The sequence below is a fragment of the Pipistrellus hanaki genome (assembly GCF_964339955.1).
Source record: "Pipistrellus hanaki genome assembly, chromosome: 2".
Classification (NCBI taxonomy): domain Eukaryota; kingdom Metazoa; phylum Chordata; class Mammalia; order Chiroptera; family Vespertilionidae; genus Pipistrellus; species Pipistrellus hanaki.
Window position 1 is genome coordinate 194725069 of NC_140504.1, and position 21964 is coordinate 194747032.

Consider the following 21964-nt stretch of genomic DNA (forward strand, 5'->3'; position numbering starts at 1 on the left):
TGGCCAGCCCCTCCTTCGCCCCTCCCCTCCCACCTGGCCTCCTCCCACAAGCTTCCTGGAGTGGAAAAAGTGGGGGGAGCTGTCAGCCCCACAGCTGTGTCCCCCCACCCCTACACGAGGGGGCTGCCGGAGCCCTGGGTAGGACGCCCTGAATTCCTGATCAGCCCCTCGGGGCTGTGTAGTCTTCTTCCAGGCCAGCCCCACCCCTCGTGCCAGGCTCTGGGCCGCATGTGGACACTTAGTCATTTCAACCTGAAGAACGTGATGGAGCCAGTGGTGCTTAAAATCCTCGTGTTAATGGCGGCGGTCTGCGGTTTCATTCCACTTTAATAGGGACCATCTGCTGTGAGCGGGCAGCGGGCCGGCCATCTGGCCTCCTGGGGGCTGCCCCTTCCCCGGTTCCACCCCCAGAGTCAGGTCGGAGATGGCGGCTCCGTAAGGAAGGTTGTGCTGGGGCCACGAAGCCCTCGGGGAGGGCCTTACAAGGGCCCCGTAAGGCCGGGGGCAAGGGCAGGGCATGCAGAACCCCAGGCTGGCCCCTGTGTCCTTTCAGGCCAGGACCAAACGGCCTGGGGAGGACCACGGGAGCGCCCAGCGCTGGCCTAGTAAAGCTCAAGTGGGGGAGGAGGGACAGGGGGTATCCGAGGCCCCTGCCCTTGAAATCACTGTGCTTGCTCTTCCTGCAAAGCCCCCAAGGGAGGCATGGGGCTCAGGAACTAGCGCTGGCTCTGCCACCAACCCAGCTACAGGTCAGCCACGTTGCCTTCCGGTGCCTCGGTTTTCCCATCTGTAGAATGGGAGCCCGGTAACGCCCACCTCAGAGAGTGGTGAGCTCCGAGGCAGCGGGGGAGGGAGACCTCCATGGTGACCAGGGAGGCATGAGAGGAGGGCTGGCTTCTCCTGCTGTCAGGGGGAACCCAGCGTGGCTGCCAGCAGCCTGGCAGGGCAGGGTGGCAGCCGGCTTCACCACCCAGCTCCGGCTGGCCACTGGGATGAAGGCAGCGCGGGCCTGGCGGGCGGGAACAAAACTAGCTGGAGCCGAGCTGGGGAACAGAGTCCCTCTGGGGTCACAGGACCAGGGTCTCATCTCTGTCCGCTGGGCCGAAGCGAGCAAGTCAGGGCCGGCGCCAGGGCTAGAGGGAGGTCCCGTTGGGCAGGGGGATCTTGTAGCCGCTCCACAGGAGCAGGAGGCAGGCGCCCAGCCCCAGCGCCCCCGCCAGCAGCACGGCGCCCAGGGCCTTGAGGAAGGAAGTCCTGGTCCGGGTGAAGGAGCCGGGCGCCATGATGCCCAGCAGGGCCGTGCTGACCGTGAGCGTGTAGAGGATGGACACGCCCGTGTTGAGCGCGACGATCTTGCCGAACTTGGCGAACGGGGCGATGATGCAGAAGAAGAGGGGCACCGTGGCGATGACCGTGGTGAGGGCGCTGGACACGATGGCCACGCCCACGTGCCGCACGGCCTCCAGCGTCCGCCACTGGCGCTGCGAGTGGGCGTCCTGGGTGCGGGGAGAGCAGAGCTGGGGGCGGGGACTGGACGTGGCGCGGGGTCCCTCCCCGCCCGGGGCCAGGGCCGGGCGGGGTGGATGCTGGGTAAACGTGCACCCCTGCAAGGCCAGCCCTGTCCCGGGGAGCCCCCGATTCTGCCTCCGTACGTGGGGTGACTATAGCGGCTACTCCACAGGGTTGGGGGTGCAGATGACAAGGTTCTCCCACAGCAGCTCCATGCACAGTGGGGAGGCAATAAGTGCTGCTATGACAACCAAGAGGCTGACGATCTGCACAGTAGGTCCTCATAAATGGGAACCCTAACTGGCACTGATGTCCTTCTTTTGACCAAAAGCAGCTACATGTATAAATAACTTACTTGTGAATGTTTTCACATCAGTCCAGTTCCGGACAAGGATACAACAAGGAGTTTATGGCCCAGAGCTGTGTCTGGCACCGAGTCAAGGGCATGTTCTCACGAAGCCAGCAGGGCCAGCTGGCAGCCTCGGGGTCATGAACGAGGGCCCAGCCCTGCTCCCCCGCTGCAGGCCGAGACACGCACTCGAGGGCCGAGGAGCAGGAAAGGCCCTTGGGTGCCGCCTGGTCCAACCCCTCACGCCCACTTAGGGAGGCGGAGGGATGGACGCTCCTGGGGCCCACAGCGCTGGCCGGGGGAGCTGCCTGGGAGCTCACGTCCCCTGGGGGAAGTGCCCTGGGAGCCACAGCTTCTAGAACACACCCTTGTGGGGCTCAGGCACCAGGGTGTCCCTCCGCCGCCCCGCGGGGGAAGGCGCACGGGGAGCTGTGAGGCAGGCGGGCTGCTCACCTCGGCCTGGTGGGGCGGCAGGTTCTCTCCGGCCAGCAGGTAGCCCTCGACCAGGTGGACGCAGTAGTCCACGGAGGAGCCGACGAGGATGGACAGCGAGATGGCCTCCACGGCGCCCATCTCCCAGCCGCTCCAGTACATGATGGTCACCACGAGGCAGACGATGCCTGCGGGCGGGGACAGCAGGCGGCGGCTCAGACCTGCCCCGCCACACAGCCCCGGAGGGTGCTGGGGGGATTCAGAGGGCCCCCGGGGGAGGGGGTGAAGTCTGAGTGGAGCCCCCACCTCTGGGGGCAGGAGGGCCAGGGCCAGAGGGAGCTGGGGGATGGACCCACGTGCACTGGGGGTCTCTGGGCCCGAAGCTATGAACCACTGTCGCCCAGGCAGCACCGAGCGGAGGGCACTTTGCCGGGCGGGGTTGGTCAGGAAGCCACCTCTGGGGATGTGACAGTTAAGGGCTGAGAGGAAGCTGCTGATGGGACCCCGGCCACTCACCCAGGATGCTCAGGAGCACCGGCAGCAGGAGCAGCACGTGGGTGGTGAACACGGCCACCGCGGCCACGCAGATGAGCAGGGAGAGGGCCAGGCCGTACAGGGCGCTCTGCACCCCTGCGAGGGGACAGAGGGGGTCCTCAGCCGGGCTGCGCGGTGGGGCGCCCACCACCCTCCCCCACCATCAGGGTTCAGAGGTCACAGGGATTCAACCCGGGGCACAGTCCCAGCTGGCTGTGTCACTCTGGGAAAGCCACTTGACCTCTCGGAGCCCCCATTTCTTCATCTGTAAAATGGGGTAATGACAGTATTTAACGCACAGGCCTCATCTGGAGTTTAAAGAGATAGCACAGCCCGGCTGGTGTGGCTCAGTGGTTGAGCATCGACCTACGAACCAGGAGGTCACAGTTCGAGTCCTGGTCGGGGCACAGGACTGGGTTGCGGGCTCCATCCTATATGGGGCGTGCAGGAGGCAGCTGACCAATGATTCTCTCATCATTGATGTTTTCTTCTCTCTCCCCCTTCCTCTCTGAAATCAATAAAATATATATCTATATTTAAAAGAGATAGCACAGGCCAGGAGCACAGGGCCTGGCACGGAAATGATACCAGGCCGCCATATGGCCGCTGCTCTTCCTTTCGAGGTGGCCTAAGTCAGACTCAGAGAGTGCGGCCAGATGCCCTGAGCAGGGGGACCAAACTCTGGCTGCTGATCGGTGTTCCCGGCCACTGGGTCCTTCCGGTTTCTCTCCAGGGCTCTAGGCCAGGATGGAGAGGATGACAAGCATGACTCAGAATGGCCACGGCCTGCCCGCCCTGCCCGGTCACCTCCCTGCCCGCTGCCACCACCCACCCCGCCGGGAGCCGGGGGGAGGAGGGGGGAGGTGAGAGGGGGCCGGGAGCTGCTCGCCTATGATCTCCATGAAGATCTGCTTCCAGTGCTCGCAGGTCTGGAAGCCGCGGCGCAGGGCCGAGCCCTCGGGGAAGGTGTGCAGCTGCTGCTGCAGGAAGCTCTCCCAGCGCAGGTAGTCCGAGTAGGTCTGGAAGGAGGACTTGCCCTTGTACGTGGTCTGTGGGGGACACGACCAGTGAGACGGGCCGTGGCTGTGGCCCCCTCCCCCTGCCCAGGCCGCGGCTGGCTCTTCCGGGGCAGAGGCAGCCAGTCCCTGGCCACCTGCGAACAGAGCGTGTTGTCTGTGGGGAGTGAAGGGCAAGCCAATCCAGGATGATGGCCCGCCTACCGGCTTCTGGGGACACGTGTGATTCTTACAGCTGGCTTCTGGGGACACGTGTGATTCTTACAGCCGGCTTCTGGGGACGCGTGTGATTCTTACAGCCGCGGCTGGTCCCAGGGCACAAAGTCGCTGCCCCGTTCCCACAGCCACCTCAGTGCCCAGCGCCCCTGTGTTCCGTGTCCCACCCTCGGCCTGCAAGCCAGCTCCACTCATCCTTCAAGGCTCTCTTCTGCCTCCTCCAGGAAGCCTTCCTTGATACCCCAAGATAGGCAACCTCTGCCCTCTGCAAGAAACCTATTGAGAGAAACCTATTATTTCTTCTTCAGTGAATTATTTCTTCTAATTCAGGGTCGGAGAATGGCCTGCTGCCCCCGAGCAGGAGGGGACCCGAACTCTGGTCCATAAATCATAGCTCTTGTCACTGCCCATCAACCTGCCCATCTCCTGGCTGCACTGAGTCCAGGGAGGCAGAGTGCAGCCTGTCCGGCTCACAGGGCCCGGCTCTGGGAGCTGTGGGGAGGGGAAGACACGGCATTCACCCTCTTTGGAGCTTCCCCCTGTGTGATCTCACCGGCCAGTTCTGCTCCCTGAGAACAGAGAACAAGAATCGGCTTCCACTTGTGCCCGTGTCACTGTCATTCTCACGCCCCCACGCCCTCACGTGGTGGCGCGGCTGCTTTTCAGGGGCCCCGGAGGACAGGGACCGGTAACCCCGTTCTCCAGACGGACTTGAGGCCACAGGGGACGAGTTATTTGCTCAGGGACACAGAGCCCACCGGGGTCAGGCAGGACTGGGCTCAGGTCTCAGCAGTGAGGCAGCAGGGCAGCTGGGCAAGGCCGGCAGATGTCCAGGGCACGCATGTGCTTGTCTGTGCATGTGTGTGTGCGTGCATGTGTGTCTGTGCATGTGTGTGCACACGTGCATGTGTGTGTGTGCGCGTGTGTGCCTCCTGGGTGTCGGGGTGAGAGGAAGCAGTGAACTATGGGATGGCCAGTCCCGGGCTTCCAGCCCCTGTAGGGGGAGCCCCCACATGGCAGAGGGGAGCATCCTGCTCTTTCCCCAGCCCATACCCCACCGGCCCCTGCAGCCCAGAGGCTGCCAAACAGCTAGACCCACACACACCACACACGTCACCACACACGGTGGGGAGGGAGGGTGCAGGGAGCTGCTGGCCGCCTGCATATAGAAAGGCTGAGCTCTGCACTGGCCGGTGTTGCTCAGTGGGTAGAGCACCAGCCTGTGGACCAAAGGGTCCTGGGTTTGATTCCGGTCAAGAGCACATACCTCAGTTTCAGGCTCCTCCCCGGCCTGGGCCCTGGTCAGGGCTCATGCAGGAGGCAACCAATCCATGTGTTTCTATCGCATCGACGTCTCTCTCTGTCTTTCCCTCTCTCCCCCACTCTCTCTAAAAACCAGTGGGAAAATATCCTCGGATCAGGATTAACAAAAAAGAAAAAAAGAAAGACCGAGCTCTGCGGCTCTGAGGTTTGGCCTTCACCTGAGCTCACCCCCAGGTGACCTGGACGACAGCATCACCCCCTGGGCTTGCATCCCCTTCTGGAGAGCGACTGCTCTGCTCTGGGACAGGGCCAGGGGCCAGGGGCCAGAGGGGCCGCACCGAGGCCACGGGGCTCACCGACTCGAAGGCCATGGAGATCCACTGCACGCGCCCCTCCTTGACGCCCACGGCGCCGTGCGACAGCTGCCCCGGCAGCAGGTTGGGCTCCGGCAGCTCCTTGCACTCGGGGTGCAGCATCTGCAGGAAGGCGGAGATGCTGTAGCCTGCGGGAGGAGGGGGAGGGAGGCGGTTACCTGGGAGGGCGCCCCACCCAGGCCGCCCTGCCACCGTGCACATGTGCTCACCTGTGCGTGTGCATGTGTGTGTGCGTATGGGAAGGGCACCTGCCCTCCCTCTAACCTCCAGGTTTCAAGTGTGTGTGACCATTGGCAACGTCACGGGAAACCCACAACACCCCCCTGCCCCCAGGGTGGAGAATGTGCCCTCCTCTCAGGGAGACCTGGGGGCACCTGTGCCAGCCCGGGCCCCTACTTTTGGGAAAGCTACTCCTGCAGGTGTGCTCACACACACCACACACGGCACCACACACCGCACCTCTGGGCCAATGCACATTCACACGTGACCCCGTTCTCTTCCGGGAGACACACAAATGTTCGCACCCGACCCCAGGGCGGACACGCAAGCACACATGCATGTCTGCCGATGCCCCGGTCCCCCAGCCCCTCCTCCCTCCGAGGGCCTGGCTCCCCACACACCTGAGGGCAGGCACTGGGCCCCGCCCGGCTTCACCAGCTCCAGGTTCCCCGCGATGGCCTTGCAGAGGCGACACAGGTGACCAATTTCTTTGAAGAGGTCAAAGCCGTTGTCATAGACGACGCTGCCCTTTCCCAAGGAGACACAAGCGGCGCAGGCCGCTCAGTGAGCCGGGACCGCCGTCGTGGGGGATCGTGGGTCCCCAGCAAGCTGGAGCCCTCTGTGGGTCACCCGTGGTCCCCACCCAAGCCCATCCCTTACTGCCCACCCCCCACGCCCCTTAGCCTCACCTCCTGGCTGCCACTCGCAGCGCCCTCCCCGGGCTCCCTGCTTCCTCCTCCCCCTCCCCACAGCCAAAGCCCTCACGTCCTCCCTGGCAGGCGGCCTGTTCTCCCAGCCTCCTCTGAGCACCGCGGCTCCCGGGCTGGCCTGAGCAGACAGATCCCCGGCACTCCTGCTCCCTCAGTGCCTCCTGTCTGAGCTGGACTCTCATGTGCACTGACTGCTCCAGGCAGCGGCCCGATCGTGCTGCGTCCAGTCCTTCCTACCACGTGCCCGCGCCCACTGCGTGCCAGGAGCACACCTCCCCACAGCCCCACTGGCTTCCTCCCTTCAAATGCCCGAGAGCCCAGCACGGAACACAGATGCGAACGAGGGGAGAGGAGTCACAGGGCGAGGGCCCCCTGCAGCTGGAGGGCAGGCAGTTTGCACGTGTGTTATCTCCATCTCCATCTCCATCCCCGATGGTGAGGGACAGCCGACTCAGACCCCCAGTGTACTCAGATTCCTGGGTGATTCTGAGACCTCAGCTCTGCTCAGTCCTCAAAGGAAATGACAGCGAGGGCTGTGGGGGTCCTGTCCGCCTGGGGAGGGCGTGTGGAGGGCTGGGGGTGGGAGGAGGTGGCCTCAGGGCTGGCCTCCGGGCTGCTACTCGTTGGCAAGCTGCTTAGTCGGGCCCTTCCCTTGGGCGCCTGGTCCGCGTACCGGGTCTCCGATGACGTGGTTGTCCACCTGTCGGGTGCGGTTGATGCCGAGGATGCCGAAGACCACGAAGACCATGGCCCCCGTGTCCACCAGCGGCCGCACCGCCGGCTTCCCGCAGCCCGTGTTCACGCAGGGGTTGAAGCCGAAGGTGGCCGAGAGGCGGGCCCTGGGCCCTGCAGGGGAGGCACAGTTGTAGCGGAGGCGGGCCCGGCCCCCCAGGTCCCTGTGGTCTCCCCACAAGTACCTTTCTCACTGGGCACATAGAAGAAGCCTTTGGTGGGCCCGTCAGGGCTGGAGCTGAGCAGGCAGCCGGGAGGAGTCGCGCACACGCGCCCGTGGAAAGGCGGCCTGTGGTACTGGGCGAAGTACAGCTTCCTGTGGAGGCAAGGAGGCCGGACTGAGGCCAGGGAGGCTGGGACTGAGGCCAGGGAGGTCGGGTCTGAAGCCAGAGAGGCCAGGAAGGATGGAACCGAGGCCAGGGAAGCTGGGAGGACTTGGAGAGGCCAGACTAAGGCCAGGGAGGATGGGACTGAGGCCAGGGAGGTCGGGTCTGAGGCCAGGAATGAAGCCAGGAATGAGGCCAGGGAGGTCAGGTCTGAAGCCAGAGAGGCCAGGAATGAGGCCAGGAAGGTTGGAACTGAGGCCAGGGAGGCTGGGAGGACTTGGGGAGGCCAGACTAAGGCCAGGGAGGATGGGACTGAGGCCAGGGAGGGCGGTACTGAGGCCAGGGAGGCTGGAACTGAGGCCAGGGAGGATGGGACTGAGGCCAGGGAGGTCGGGTCTGAGGCCAGGAATGAAGCCAGGAATGAGGCCAGGGAGGTCAGGTCTGAAGCCAGAGAGGCCAGGAATGAGGCCAGGAAGGTTGGAACTGAGGCCAGGGAGGCTGGGAGGACTTGGGGAGGCCAGACTAAGGCCAGGGAGGATGGGACTGAGGCCAGGGAGGGCGGGACTGAGGCCAGGGAGGCTGGGAGGACTCGAGGAGGCGAGGCAAGTGTGGCCATGTGCAGGCTGGAAGAATGCAGGGGATGGATGGGGGCTCCCCCAGCACAGGGGTTTGGTCTCCAGTTGGGGGTTAGGGGTTGGGGATTGGAGGCCAGTTCTAGTCCAGCCCCGGCCAAAGCCCACTTATGGGCCTGCTCAAGGCCCTTCTCCCACATGAGTGTCTCCCCACCTGTGGCCTGAGGGGTGGAGGGACCAGTTTCCAAACTGCCCTCTAGGGGGTGCAAGAGTTCACAGAGGGGTCCAGGGCCAGCCTTGAGGATCCCTGCTCAGAAGCGCCCTGAACCTCCTCACCTCAACAGAAACAGTAAGGGGACTCAAGATTCTATCGTGAAGAAAGAGTTCTATGGTCAGCTTGCTGGCCACTGGACCTGATGTAGCTCACGGTTCTTTCCAGAATGTTCTAAGCTCATCCAGGAAACCTGCCCTAGTTCCTGGCTGCTGTGTACATGCAGAGTGAGCCCAGCCCTGGGCTCGGGGAGGGTGGGCAGAGGGACCCCCATCTCTGAGCCTAGGTGCCTGGAGGAAGGGCCAGCAAGCCAACCTGGCCATCCCCTGCCTCCGCCTCACCCCTGTCCCAGGAGGGTCTGGGCCTTGTGTGGGGGCTGATGTCCCTGGCCAGGCCGCCGGAGACCACAGCCCGGGTGTCCCCGTGCAGGCCCGCACCGCTCTCTAGACCCGGACAGCCTGGCGCCGCTGTCAGAACTCATGTCATAATTTGTAATGCCATCGAGGTTCACTTGTTAGCGGCTGCCTCCCGCTAGTGAGCCCGAGGGCGCGGGCAGCTGTCGTGTTCACCCCTGCACCCCTGTACCCCAGCACCTGCACGGCGCTGGCCCCGGGGGTGCGCAGCCTTTGCTGAATGAACGGACGGAGAACAGCAGACCCTCTGCTGCTACAGCTCAATGGCAAGTGCATGTGGGCCCTGGCCCCGAACTCGGGAGGGAACCTGGGAAGACACCCCCAGCTGCCTCGGGACACCCCCAGCTGGCTCCAGACGCCCCCAGCTGCCTCAGGATGCCCCAAGCTGGCTCCAGGCACCCCCAGCTGCTCCCAGCTCCCTCAGGATACCCAAGGCGCAGAATGCAGTGGAGCATTGGGGCACTTAAATCAAGCAGGCACAGGCAGGGTCTGAGCGTACAGCAGGGAAACACCTGCCACCTTGCGGCCTGGGGAGGGACATTAACTATTTCTTGAACTCGTTCACTGAGAGTGCTGACGTGCCCGGGAGAGGAATGCAGAGTGGATCCACTCAGCAGCCAGCTACCAGTGTTTGTGGAGCACCTGCTACGTGCCGGCACTGTGCTGGGGGCACAGCCTGGACCAACAGCACCCACTGCCGGGGCGCCAGCTCCTGAGGGGAGGCAGGCGACGAGCCCGCAGATCAGTAAGATCCAGGGTGGTGATGGGGCCAGAGAGCGGGGAGGGACCAGTGTGGCTATTTAACTGGGGGAGGAGCTGTGGTCTGGGACAGCAGCTCCCAGGGGGGCATTTGGGAGCAGGCCATGCTGCCATCTCTGCTGGTGTCCCCGCACCCCTGTCCTGAGCAGAGACATATCTGAGCAGGTGTGTGGAAAGGGACATGGGTTTCTTAAAGGCACCTGCTGGCTGAGAGGATCGGGGGTAAAGGGTAGGGGAAGTGGGGGGAGGGAAGGGGGCCGGGCCCGGGGAAGCAGCCTCTCTGCCAGGCCTCACCGGGTGTGCTGCTGCTCCTTGGAGGCCACGTAGAAGCTGAAGTCGAACTTCCAGCCCCGCTTGGCGTCGCAGGCCAAGGTCGTCACCATCCACCTGCGGGAGGGGCTCGCCGCCTGGAGCTGCCCTACTGTAGACATACAAGCGGTCAGCTTCCTGGTGAAGTTACCAAAAGGCGCTCTATACACCTAAGCAGTGGATCGACAGAGACAAGACACGTGACTCCCTCCGGGAGGCCGCCTCGGCCGCGCCCAGCCTCACGCTCCGGCCCCTCCCTCCTCACCCTGTCCCACCCCGTCCCGCCCCCCAGAGTGGACGAGAGCGCTTTGGGCGGAAGCACAGGAGGCCTGGGTTTGAGTTGGAAGGCTGGGGAAATCCTCCCTGCCCTCTCTGGGCCTCAGTCTTTCCTTCAGCTGGGCATCTATTCATGCCAGGCCCTGAGCATACAGTGAGCAAGATGGGCATGGTCCCTGCCCTCACGGCCTGCCGATCACCAGAGCTTTAGATTCTCTTAAGGAAGTAAACAATCGTGACGATAAGACAGGATAGAGGGGCAGGGGAAGAGGAGGGCAGACCAAAAAGGATGGTCGCACAGGGCTCCATGGGCAGCTGATGCTTGTGTGGAGCGCTGAGTGAGGCGTCAGCAGATTAGGCTGGAAGGAGGGCTTTCTAGCTTCCTAGCGGGAACAGCAGTGCAAAGATCAGAGTCAGGAGGTGGGGATGTGAGGGCCTCCGACACCTCGTCTTTCAAATGGACAAGTGCGCTGCAGCGTGCTAAGTGGCCCTTTGGAGGGTGTAACAGTTGAAGAAACACAAATGATTCCTCGAAGGGAAGGCTGGAGGCCTGGGCTGGCCTTGGGGGCTCCGGAGCAGCTGCCCAGAACCATCTAACTGGTAGCTCCATTCACTGAGCCCTTTACTAGGCTCCAGATAGCACGCATTGCACAGGCCTTACCTCACGCACCTCCAGCAACCCTGGCTGCTACTTTTCATATCCCCATTTCGCAGATGAGAAAACTGAGGCTCAGAGAGACTAAGTCATCAGCCCAAAGACACACAGAGTATATACATGGCAGAGCCATGACTCGAACCCAGGACTGGCTGACTCTGTAGCCCATGCTCTCGCCACTCTGTGGGTCCCTGACACAGTCCTGGCTGCTGGCGGGAGAGACTCCTCATCTGCCTGCAGTAGCTCCCGCCTCACAGACCCCCTCCCCCTCCCTGCGTGGCCAGGGCCCCTCCCCGGGTAGAGTGGTGGCTCGCTTCCCGGCGGCCCGGGCTTACCTGGAAGGAGGGCACCTCGCCGTCCCCGGGGGACACGACCTGCCAGGGGGCCGGCAGGCTGGCGTTGAGGGAGAACCTGTAGACAGCCGGGCGGCCTTGACTCTTCACCTTGGACACGTACACGGTGCCTGGGGCGTCTGGGGGGACAAAGGGGGGCGGAGGGGGTAGGGTCACCGGGACTGGCTCCCCCTGACCCTGGAGCAGTCCTCCCTCTGCTGCCTGAGGAACGCAGGGTTGACCTTGGGGGTGGCACCAGGATGAGGTGGCTGCATGGACGGCGGGGATGAGGTGGCGTGGGCGAAGGGACTGGCAGCAAGGGGACGTTGGTGGTGGGGATGTGTGGGCATGGACTGGGGGAGTGAGTGACCAGTGATAGGAGCAGTGTGAACGGGGAGCTGGGGCTGGCAAGGACAATGGTGGGCACCGATGGGGTGACCACGGTCATACAGAACTGCCCTGTGGGGCACTTAATTCCGACACGTGTCCTAGCACCCCGGCTCTGATGGAGGCCCCAGTGTCGGGACGCCCTGCCCTCCCCCACTCGGGATGGGTCTGGTGCACAGGGCGGGTTTATGGGGCACCTCAGGCTGAGCTGGACGGTTGCACGGGAGCCCACAGTCTGGCTGGGACAGCTGGGGGGACAGTGGCGGAGGGCCTGGTTCACCCTGAGTCCACCAACCACCCAACCCCTCCACGGCCACCCAAAAGCACAGGCTCCTGTCCCACAGCCGTCTCTCCTCACAGGGCTCCCAAGCCCGCCCTCCCACCGGCAGGTCTCCGGCACCCCCACCCGGGCAGACCCCACGCCCACTGACCCTGCGGGGTGACCTCGGGCCGGCCGGCCCACAGCACCCCGGAGCCCCGCTTCCTCTTCTCCAGGGACGTGCGGATGTTGTTCTGCAGGCTGTGCGGCTTCTCCTGGAACAGACCTGCCCCGCCCCGCGCTGGGTCAGCAGCAGGGCCACCCTGCTGGGCCCGGTGGGGGCGGGCAGAGGCGGGGAACGGTGACAACCCCACGGATGTGGAGCCCAGGGCCCTCAGCTCGGGGAGAGGGAGTGTCAGGGGTCTGAGAGAAATTAAGTGGAACTAAAAAATAAAAAAGGACATCAAATATTGAATGTACAGGAACCTTAAGGCAAGAGGAAGGACCCGCCAGCCAGAGCCACCGGAAGCTTCCCCTCCTCCCTTCCGGCCCCACTCCCTCCGGTCAGAGGGGTGACAGGGACCTTCAGGGGGCTGAGGAGCAGGTGCGACGCTGCTTCTCGTACTCCTGGCCGGGAATAGATGCTCCGAGAGCACACACCAGGAGCAGCTAGAAATGGAACGCTCCCGGCTCGCAGGCACTGTAGATGGGTTTTGTTTTTTATTTATTTATTTTTATTAAAAAATATATTTTTTTATTGATTTTTTACAGAGAGGAAGAGGGATAGAGAGTTAGAAACATCAATGAGAGAAACATCAATCAGCTGCCTCCTGCACACTCCCTACTGGGGATGTGCCTGAAACCAAGGTACGTGCCCTTGACTGGAATCGAACCTGGGACCCTTCAGTCTGCAGGCCGATGCTCTATCCACTGAGCCAAACTAGTTTTGGCTGGGTTTTGTTTTTTTAATGAGAGAAACGTCACATCTCCAAAAATGTAATCCTCACAATGCTCCTAGGACAGTGGTCGGCAAACTCTTTAGTCAACAGAGCCAAATATCAACAGTATAACGATGGAAATTTCTTTGGAGAGCCACATATTTTAAACTTAAACTTCTTCTAACTAACACCACTTCTTCAACATAGACTTGCCCAGGCCGTGGTATTTTGTGGAAGAGCCACACTCAAGGGGCCAAAGAGCCACATGTGGCTCGAGAGCCGTAGTTTGCCGACCACAGTTCTAGGAGGTCGCTGTTGTTAACCCCACTGGGCGGGAAGAAAGCAGAGGGTCAGAGAGGTTGCGGGGCCTGCAGAGGAGCTGAGAGGCTGAGGGCCTCAGTAAGGTGCGGGCTTGCCTGCTCCGAAAGCCAAAGCTCCTTTTGCTACGATCAGGAGGGCCCTTTAAGAGGCAGTCTGGAGAGCTAGAGGCAGAAGAGGCTGGGGCTGGGCTCTGACTGGGGTCCTGGTCCTTCTCCAGATGCTCCCGGGAACATCGGGGTCACCCTGGGGTTTGTCCCTCTGTGACGGGAGTGGCCGCGGCCTCCTGGCCCTGAGGGGCCCCTGGAGCAGCGGTGATCATGGAGCTGAATTTGTGTGCCAGCGGCAGGAGAGGGCCGGGGCTGTGGCTCAGGCTGGCTCCAATCTAGGAGGGGCTTTTGGGCACCTCTATGAGCCGCAGTCAATTATCATGCGTTTGGCTGATGCCATTAATGAGGGGAGGCCCAGTGAACCCGAACACGCCCTCATTAGAGAAGGCAATTACAGCCGCCGGCCCTCTCCTCCCAGGAGCCGGCCCGGTCGCCCAAGCATCTTCTCATCTGCTTTCCAACGGCCCAGGCAGAGCTGGGTCACCTTGGGCCGGCTTCCCCTGCCCTGACCCCGACGTCAGGTCTCCCTCTGGGAAATAAGGGCTTGGCCCGGGCACCTCTGAGGCGAGGAGACGTGTGTGTCTCACCACCTTGCTCATCCTGGACACGCACCGTCACCAAGTCCTATGGCTTTCACTCCCTCACGTCTCCTGACTCCACGGCCACCAGCAGCATGCAGGCCCCAGCACCCCCACTAGGTCTCCTTTCCAGCCTGGCTAACCCCTCCCCATTCTTCCAGGCTCAGCTTAGACGCTGCCTCTTCCAGGAAGCCTTCCATGATGCTGAGCTCCACAGTCGCCCTGCTCTTCCTCCATCCCAGCTCAGGTCTACTGTGACCATGGCTGGCCGCTAGCAGCGGGACGAGCTCCCTGAGCTTAGGAAGCCAGTGCCACCTAGCGCGGCCTCCCCAGCGCCAGGCAGCCGGCACCCAGTACGCAGTGGTCTGATGAAACGTGGAAGCACACCGTTCAGGCTAGCACCCTTTGAGACCCCGCCGGGCCCCCGGGGGAACCCCTCACCTGAGCAGGTGATACAGGAGATGCCCTCGGCGCTCAGATTGTACTTGAGGTCCAGCAGCACCTGGATGTTGGTGTCGGGCCGGAAGAGCAGGGGCGCCCGGCTGGCAGGGCGGAGCCGGCTGGCGAACACCAGGGACAGGATGAGGATGGAGACAAAGAGGCCTGCGAGGGAAGGACGCCACACTAGGCGGGGCCGGGGCCGGGGCCGGGGCTCCGGCGAGGCCTCCAGAGCCTCGGCAAAGAGCTGCTCCCTTCATGGGGTGGGGGGAGCAGGGGGCAGGGTCTCCCACGGAATGGGCAGACCCCAGCGTGCCAGCCTGTGGGTGGAGCTTGCTGGGGATCAGCCCTCCAGGGGTGGGGGCTGCTTGTTATGTGTCCCTTGGGAATCAGAGAGAGAGAAGCTACAAGCTCACACTCCAGGACAAGCAGCCACCCCCTTAGAGCGTTTAGTTGACAAAGAGCTGGCTCGTCCAGTGTTGGCACATTACCCTAAATACCGTCCTGGTAATGAGGATAATAATAATAATAATGGCACCTGTGCCATGCACTGAGCTTTACATGAACCGTGCCAGTCCTTCCATGGCCCTGAGGAGACAGACCCTGTCATCATCTACACTGTAGATGTACACTACAGTCACGGGCCCGGGACCTGAGGCGCGGACTGGTGGACACAGCCGAGGTCGCACAGACAACATGTGGTAGGTACAATGAGGAGTCCAACTCAGCCAAGTCGGTCCAGCCCCAGAGCCCAAGCAGCAAGTGCTCTGCTCACTGCCCAACACGATGCCGGTGCATAGTAGGTGCTCAGTAAACAAACACTGCTGAGGACCAGCTCATCGGACACAGGAAGGAGGTGAGGCTCAGAGCCAGGGTGGATGCCAACCCAGGTCTCTGACGTCTCGCTCACTTGCGGGATAGGGTGGGATCCCAGTGCCTACGTGTCCTTTGGGGTGTGTGCTCCCCACACGCTGACGCTGGGGAAGAGCTCTAAGACAGAGGGGAAGGAGGGTGGGAGTCCACTTACCCACAATCACCCAGCGGCTCTTGACAGCTGACCACAGGACCCAGTGGTGCAGCAGCTCCTGCAGCTGAGCGATGAGCTGCCCGCGGCTGCCCCTGTCGGGGGCGGGCTGCAGGCCCGTGGGGGGCACAGACACCAAAGACACGTCCCCCAGCTCCAGAGACACTGCCAGGCAGAGGGGTGGCCTGTGAGAGGCCTGGCCCAGACCCGCGCCGAAGCCCGCCTGTCTCCACCCGCTCCAGGGAAGCCCCAGTGCTCGATGGGAGCCCCCAGACCGCTGATCCAGCCCCCGTCTCAGGGCCAGCCCTTCCTCAAGCCATCTTGTCCAGAGGCACTGCCCTGGCAGAGGCAGCCCCAGGTCTGGCGGGGCCAGGCCCCCTCTTACCAGGCTCCTCCTCCACGTTCAGCAAGGGGATGTCATCGTCCAGGTAGGGCAGGGGGCCCTGGGCGGGGCCGCCCCCGGCCCGCTCCACAGTGGCAAACACGTCCCCGGGGAAGTGCAGGGAGCTCTTGCGGCCACACTTCTGGTGGCAGCTATGGAGAGAGTGGGGAGAGGGGTGAGCCCCGACAGTCTGGGTGTCCGGGGAGGCTGGGGCAGGGGCCCGGCGACCACAGGAACCAGGTCTCACACCGCCGCTGACATCTCACCCAGCACATTCACCACGGACTCCAGAAACCTGCCTGACTGCCTTCCATCAGCCAGCGATTCCTCTGAGGGACACACAGTGACAGCAGCCACTGCCCAGGGAGAGGGGATGGCAACATGCAGGCCCCACCCTTCAGGGTGACCGAAGCAAGGGTCATGCTGTGCTGGCCATGCCCGGGGCCCTGACCCCGGAAGGAGAAGGAAGTGGGGAGGGCTGAGCGTGTGGCCAGGGGCCTTGACGGAGAGAATGTGGGGCGGACGAGGCTCACCCTAATGCGCCCGGCAAACATAAAGACTGCTCCGTGCCAGGCAGCGGCTGTAAGCCCAGGTGAATCTTCTCACTGAATCCTCACCGCAATCTCACCCAGGATTTACACTCATTTTACCAAAACGAACAAGCAACCTGAGACCGGGGAGGCTGAGTACTACGCCCGAGGTCCCAGCTGCCGAGCAGAGGCTGAGGCTGGAGCCCAGGGCTGGGAAGACTGCCCGCTGTGTCCACTGTGTCCCTGGCCCCAACTCCGGGGTTGGGGGTGAAGATGGAGATGGGGGGCATATTTGGTATCTCTGTAGAGATTAGAAAAACGCATCCTTCCCAGGACATTTTCCTCTGTCCTAAAACTGTCATAGAAAGAGTCAAATGATGCCCTGACCGGTGTGGCTCAGTGGATAGAGTGTCGGCCTGTGGACTCAAGGGTCCTGGGTTCGATTCTGGTCAAGGGCATGTACCTTGGTTGCGGGCACATCCCTGGTGGGGGTGTGCAGGAGGCAGCTGATGGATGTTTCTCTCTCATCGATGTTTCTAACTCTCTGTCCCTCTCCCTTCCTCTCTGTGAAAAATAAATAAAATATACTTTTAAAAAAAGAAAAGAAATAGTCAAATGAGGCCCAGCTGCTATGGCTTAGTGGTTAAGCATGAACCCGTGAACCAAGAGGTTACTGGTTCAATTCCCAGTCAGGGCACATTCCCAGGTTGTGGGCTCGATCCCCAGTAGGGGGCCTGAAGGAGGCAGTGGATCGATGTTTCTCTCTCATCAGACATTTCTATCTATATATCTTTTCCATTCCATTCCCCTCTCTCTAAAATCAATAAAAACATTAAAAAAATAAAGCAATAGTCAAATGTGAATGCCCTCAGGGCACAGCAGTGCCTCAGCTGGAGTGGCACCGGGCAGTGCCCAGCCCGCACCACCACCCATGAGCTGTAACGTCTGAACCCCGTGCTGGGCTTCCAACCCTTCCCTACCACCCTTGGCCCACACGGTCAGGTGGACACGGCACAAACCCCTGACGTTCCTGCCTTTGTGTGCCCTGCCCCAGGCCAGAGACCCTCCCTCATTCCTCAGTACCCACGCCTAGGCAGACACCGGGCCAGACCCCATCCCCTTTCTCTTCTCCCTCCCTCCTTCCTTCCATCTTTCCCTCCTTCCTCGGCCACCTGGTCCACAAGATCCTGAGCCCTCACTTCCCGCAGCAACTCTGGCCTTACCTGTTCGACGCTGCACATGGCTCATGTGTCCACATACTGTTTATCCACCAGGACCAGAGCCTGGAGGGCATTTAACATGGTGACTAAGAGCCCGGATCCAGGGTCAGATTTATTTGGGTTTATTCGGCTCTGCTGCCTACTGAGTGGGTGAGCTGGAGAAACTTGCTTAACTTCCTCAAGCCCTTGTTTCCTCATCTGTAAAATGGGCAGAATGAGGGGAACCAGCTCCCAGGGTTCTGGGGGACGGTGGGGGTATCAATATGATCAGTGCCAACGCGCTCTGCCCACTTCCTGGCACACAGCAGGTGGTCACAGGGAGAACCACCCAACAGGGCTCTCTTCTCCTTCCTTGTCCCCTGGGCAGCATAGGCCTGGGCACACAAAAGGTGCTCAAAAACGAATCAAAAGAGACAGTTCAGGATATTCAGGGAGAGGACAGGCCCCCCACCCCACCTGCCCGGCTCACCTGGTCTGGCAGGCGCCCTCCAGTGGTGCCATGTAAAGACTCCAGATGCCCAGGGCAGCAGGCATGGTGAAGAGCACAGCCAGCCAGCAGCAGGACACGATGAGGGACATGAACAGGCCGAAATCATGGACGGCCGGGATCTGGCGATGGAGAGGAGAAGAGATGAGGGGGTAGAAGGATGCAGGGCTGGTCAGGTCTGGAGCCCAGGAGCCTGCAGATTCTACAGCCAAAGGCACTCAGGACCCCAGACCATGCCCTAAGGCAGGACGAGGAGGCCCCGGCTGCTGGGATGGCAGCCACTGGCCCAGGAGGGCATCGGAAGGCAAGGCCTGGTGCCAGGGGACACAACAGGGGAGGGAGAGAAGGCTCTTGTCTGTACTGCAGCCCGCTGCCTAGAACAGTGCCTGGCATAGAGCAAGGGGCTCCATAACCGTCATCACATGAATGGCTGGGAGCCAGACACACCCTGTTAGACCAGCCCCAGTGTAAGTGACGGGGAAGGGAGAGAATGCTGCCACGTGACAGGACTAGGGAGACCAGGGCCTCGGAGCAATGGGTGTGCTCCAGAATGGTTACCGGGACCGGCACAGAAGAAAACCCGAGTCAACAAGCAGACAAGCCTTCACTTTCACAGTCATCTTATTCCAGTCCCGGCCTAACCCACACAGGAGGAAAGTGAGGCTCAGAGAGGTTAACAACCTGCCTAAGGTCACACAGCCGTAAATGGCAGAGGTGGGCTTTGGACTCAGCTTTGCCTGTTTCCCGGATGTGGTTCCCTAGGAGGGCCTGGATTATCCCAAAGCATCTAGTGGTTTCTGAATGGGATACTCAGCCCAGGGGACGAAACCCCTCCAAAACTCGAGCAGGCTCCCTGCCGTTCAGGTTCTCTCTGCACCAATAGTCTGGCCAAACACAGAGCCTTCTCCTGAGCCCAACTCAGAGCCCAGAGGAGCATGGGACCAGCCAAAGGACACCAGGGTGAGTGATGACAACGCAGTGTCAAGCGCATGGGTGGGAAGAGCTCCGTGGCCAGGAAACGTGGGCAGGCTCACCAGTCACCAGCTGTGTGACCTTGGAGAAGTCACGTGACCTCTCTGGGCCTCCGTTTATCTATTAGGAAAACAGGGATGTAATGACACCTTTGCCATAAGTATATCACGAGGACTCAACGCAAAAGAGCTTTGGAAACTGCCAAATGCATTTCAGGGCAGATGCTGGGTTACTATCAATGAGCATCACTAATAGATTTTATCTGGATTATTACAACCTTCTCATTTGTTAAGTTCTGTTCATCGTGATAAGTAACAAAAGTGGATTCCGCAGACATGGCGAGAGCCTGAGAAAAAGGCTGTGTGGCCACGAGAGAAGGGGTAGAGCACAGAGCAGAGAATGGGGCCGGGGGGGTGCGGGGAGGTGTGGGAGATGGGGAGGCGGGGGCGGGGCAGAGGGCGGGCCCCACCTGGGAGAAGACATTGGCTGCGTAGGCGGCGGCCGTGGTCAGGGAGGTGAAGAAGGTGGCCTTGCCCGCCGTCTGGATGGTGTGGATCATCCGGAGCTGCGGGTCCTCCAGGTGGGTGGCCTGGCGGTAGGTGTTGATGAACACAAAGACGTCGTCCACACCTGCAGGAGGGAGCCCGGGCCAGCGGGCAGGCTCAGGGTCACTGCTCTCTCCAGGACCAGATCCCGGCGGGGCCTGGACCAACCCGGAGAGGACCCCGGAGGGGTCAGGCTCCAGGGAAATCCTGCTTCTTAGATTGGAGTTTGGAAAGACCCATCTGACCCTTGGGTCCACCCATCGAGTCCAAGCCCCATCCTCCATGCTCTTTGGCCACACCCCATCCCCACAACGAGGTTCCTTCTTCCAAATCTTTGCCTCCTTACCTTTGCTAAACTTCCCCAACTGTTCTTTTTCTCTCTCATTTATTTATTAAGGTATTATATGTGTACATATCTTACCATTGTCCCTCCCAACCCTACTCCCATACATGCCCTTACCCTCCCGAGTTTTGTGTCCATTGGTTATGCTTATATGCATGCATACAGGTCCTTCGGTTGATCTCTTATCTCCCCCACCTCTCCCTAACCTTCCCGCTGTAATTTGACATTCTGTTTGATGCTTTACTGCCTCTGTATCTATCTTTTTGTTCCCCCGCCATTCTTAACCTCTATCCAGCATACTCGCCTGCTCCTTCCATCCTTTGGGGTTCCACCACCATATGCCAGGGCTCTGCTCGTCACCCATATTCTACCTCCCACCACACATCTCACTCCAAGGCTTCGAGGACTGACAGGGACTTTCTGGAGACTCCACAGAAGCCACGCTTTGCAGCCAGGGATAAGGCCCTTCCTGGGGCAGCGTTCTCAAGTGGGAAGCCCATTGCTGTGGCAATGGAGGCAACTCACCAATGCCCACTATCACGAAGGCAGCCACGCCGTTGAGGATGCCCAAGTACTGAACACCGAAGACCACGTGGTACAGGAAGAGTGCCACCAGACAGCTGAGGCCAATGCTGGCGATCCCGAAGAAGGACAGGAACACTGGGTGGGGCAAGGGGACAGGGAATACAGTGGGGGGGGACCCCATGGTACACACACCTTCTTTAGTGTTTTTGACTGTGGCTGGTCCTGCCTCACAGCTGCCCCCCACCATGGAGTACTCTCAGCACCCCCTCCATGCCCAGCAGAGTTCTCCACACCCAGAGAAGGGGCTAAACCAGAGACCTGAGTGGCAGAGGAAGCCATCTCTGAGTAAGGCACTTTGCTCAAGGGCCCTCATCTCTGCAGAACTTATCTCAAGGGCCAGCAGGAAATTGCAAACATGACATATTTGTTTTGTGCCTGCCATCCCAGTAGGAAAAGGCCCCGTAGGGATAGGCAGTATGATGTTCACCAATGGATATGTGAAACCTTAGTTTCCCCAACTTTTGACATATGTGTACCCCTTCTATAATTTTCATAATGTTGAGTACCCCTCATACACATGAGAACGTAGAATTAGGCGCAGCTAAGCACGGTGCAGTGCATATCCCCACCAAACTCTGGTGTAATGCGTATCCCCACCAAACTCTTCCTATACCCCTGCGGGTACGCGTACCACACTTTGGGAAACACTGCAGAGCATCAGGCACATAGTTGGTGCCCAGTGAATATTTGTTATATGGATGAATGAATGTCTTTTTCATTTTCATTTGGGCAATAGAGAGTTTCTACTAAATACATAGGATGAAGAACTAGGGTACAGGGGAAGGTAGCATTGGCAAAGTACATTGGGGGACAGAAATGTGGCTGATTTGGGACTAAAACAGTGTGCAGAATAATCCATAATAAGGTTCCAATACTCCAGACTCCTCCAAACAAGGTTCCCAGCAAGAACATATGGTCAAAGGGCAAAAGGTTAAACTGTGTGAGGTCCCAGGAGTGGGGGCCCTTGGGTAAGGCCTACCTGCCTGGGACTGGAAAGTGATTTCTAAGTACCTTTCTCCAGTAGCTCTGACATGGTGGATAGAAGACTATTTCTGGCATCTTAAGAAGGAAGGCTTTGTCCAGACAGGAGCACACTGGGAGGAGACAAGACCTTCAGAGGAGCCCTACCTGAGCAGGAGGTGAGGATGTAAACAAGGGCGGCGATGCAGCTGCTGCTGATGAAGGCCAGGAGCATGTCGTTGTTGAAGGTCCTGCGCACCTCATAATCAAAGAGGTCTGTCCCCCCATAAAGAACCTGGACTTTGCTGTGGGAAGGAAGGGACATGGAGAGAGAAAGATGGAAGTTGATTAGAGATGGGTATCAACACTTGAGGAGCACCAGGAGTTATCCACATAAATGGCAGATTAGATACAACAGAAGATGGGTCAAGTGAACTGGAATATCTAAACCAAAACATAAAAGAAAGAAAAAAGAAACTAGAGAAGAGCATTTGAAACTCAGTGAAAAGAGATAACATTCATGCAATTAGAATCCTAAAAGGAAAAGAAAAAGAAAGTGAGGCAGAGGCAATATTTGAAGAGACAATAGCCAGGAAATTCCTAAAACCGATTCCAGTTATC

At 60.4% G+C, this 21964-nt stretch overlaps 1 protein-coding gene across 3 annotated transcripts in view; it reads right to left on the reverse strand.

Annotated features, from left to right (window-relative positions):
* Positions 1-309: 309 nt before the first annotated feature.
* The window catches only part of DISP3 (dispatched RND transporter family member 3), a 44141-nt gene continuing 22486 nt past the window's right edge, over positions 310-21964 (reverse strand). For 2 of the 3 annotated variants that reach the window (XM_084875293.1, XM_084875294.1), the window contains exons 4-18: positions 21512-21648; positions 20324-20458; positions 19380-19540; positions 17921-18060; positions 15705-15853; positions 15323-15484; positions 14299-14460; positions 12086-12199; positions 11271-11407; positions 9990-10174; positions 7540-7670; positions 7296-7468; positions 6314-6440; positions 5676-5795; positions 3441-3873 (exon numbers count right to left, since the gene is read on the reverse strand). In XM_084875293.1, the coding sequence (XP_084731419.1) occupies positions 3464-3873; positions 5676-5795; positions 6314-6440; positions 7296-7468; positions 7540-7670; positions 9990-10174; positions 11271-11407; positions 12086-12199; positions 14299-14460; positions 15323-15484; positions 15705-15853; positions 17921-18060; positions 19380-19540; positions 20324-20458; positions 21512-21648 (2443 nt within the window). In that variant the 3' untranslated portion in view covers positions 3441-3463. Of the gene's footprint in view, positions 1497-2311; positions 2479-2806; positions 2921-3440; positions 3874-5675; positions 5822-6313; positions 6441-7295; positions 7469-7539; positions 7671-9989; positions 10175-11270; positions 11408-12085; positions 12200-14298; positions 14461-15322; positions 15485-15704; positions 15854-17920; positions 18061-19379; positions 19541-20323; positions 20459-21511; positions 21649-21964 lie in introns of those variants that run through there. The other variant, XM_084875295.1, reaches the window with a different exon arrangement.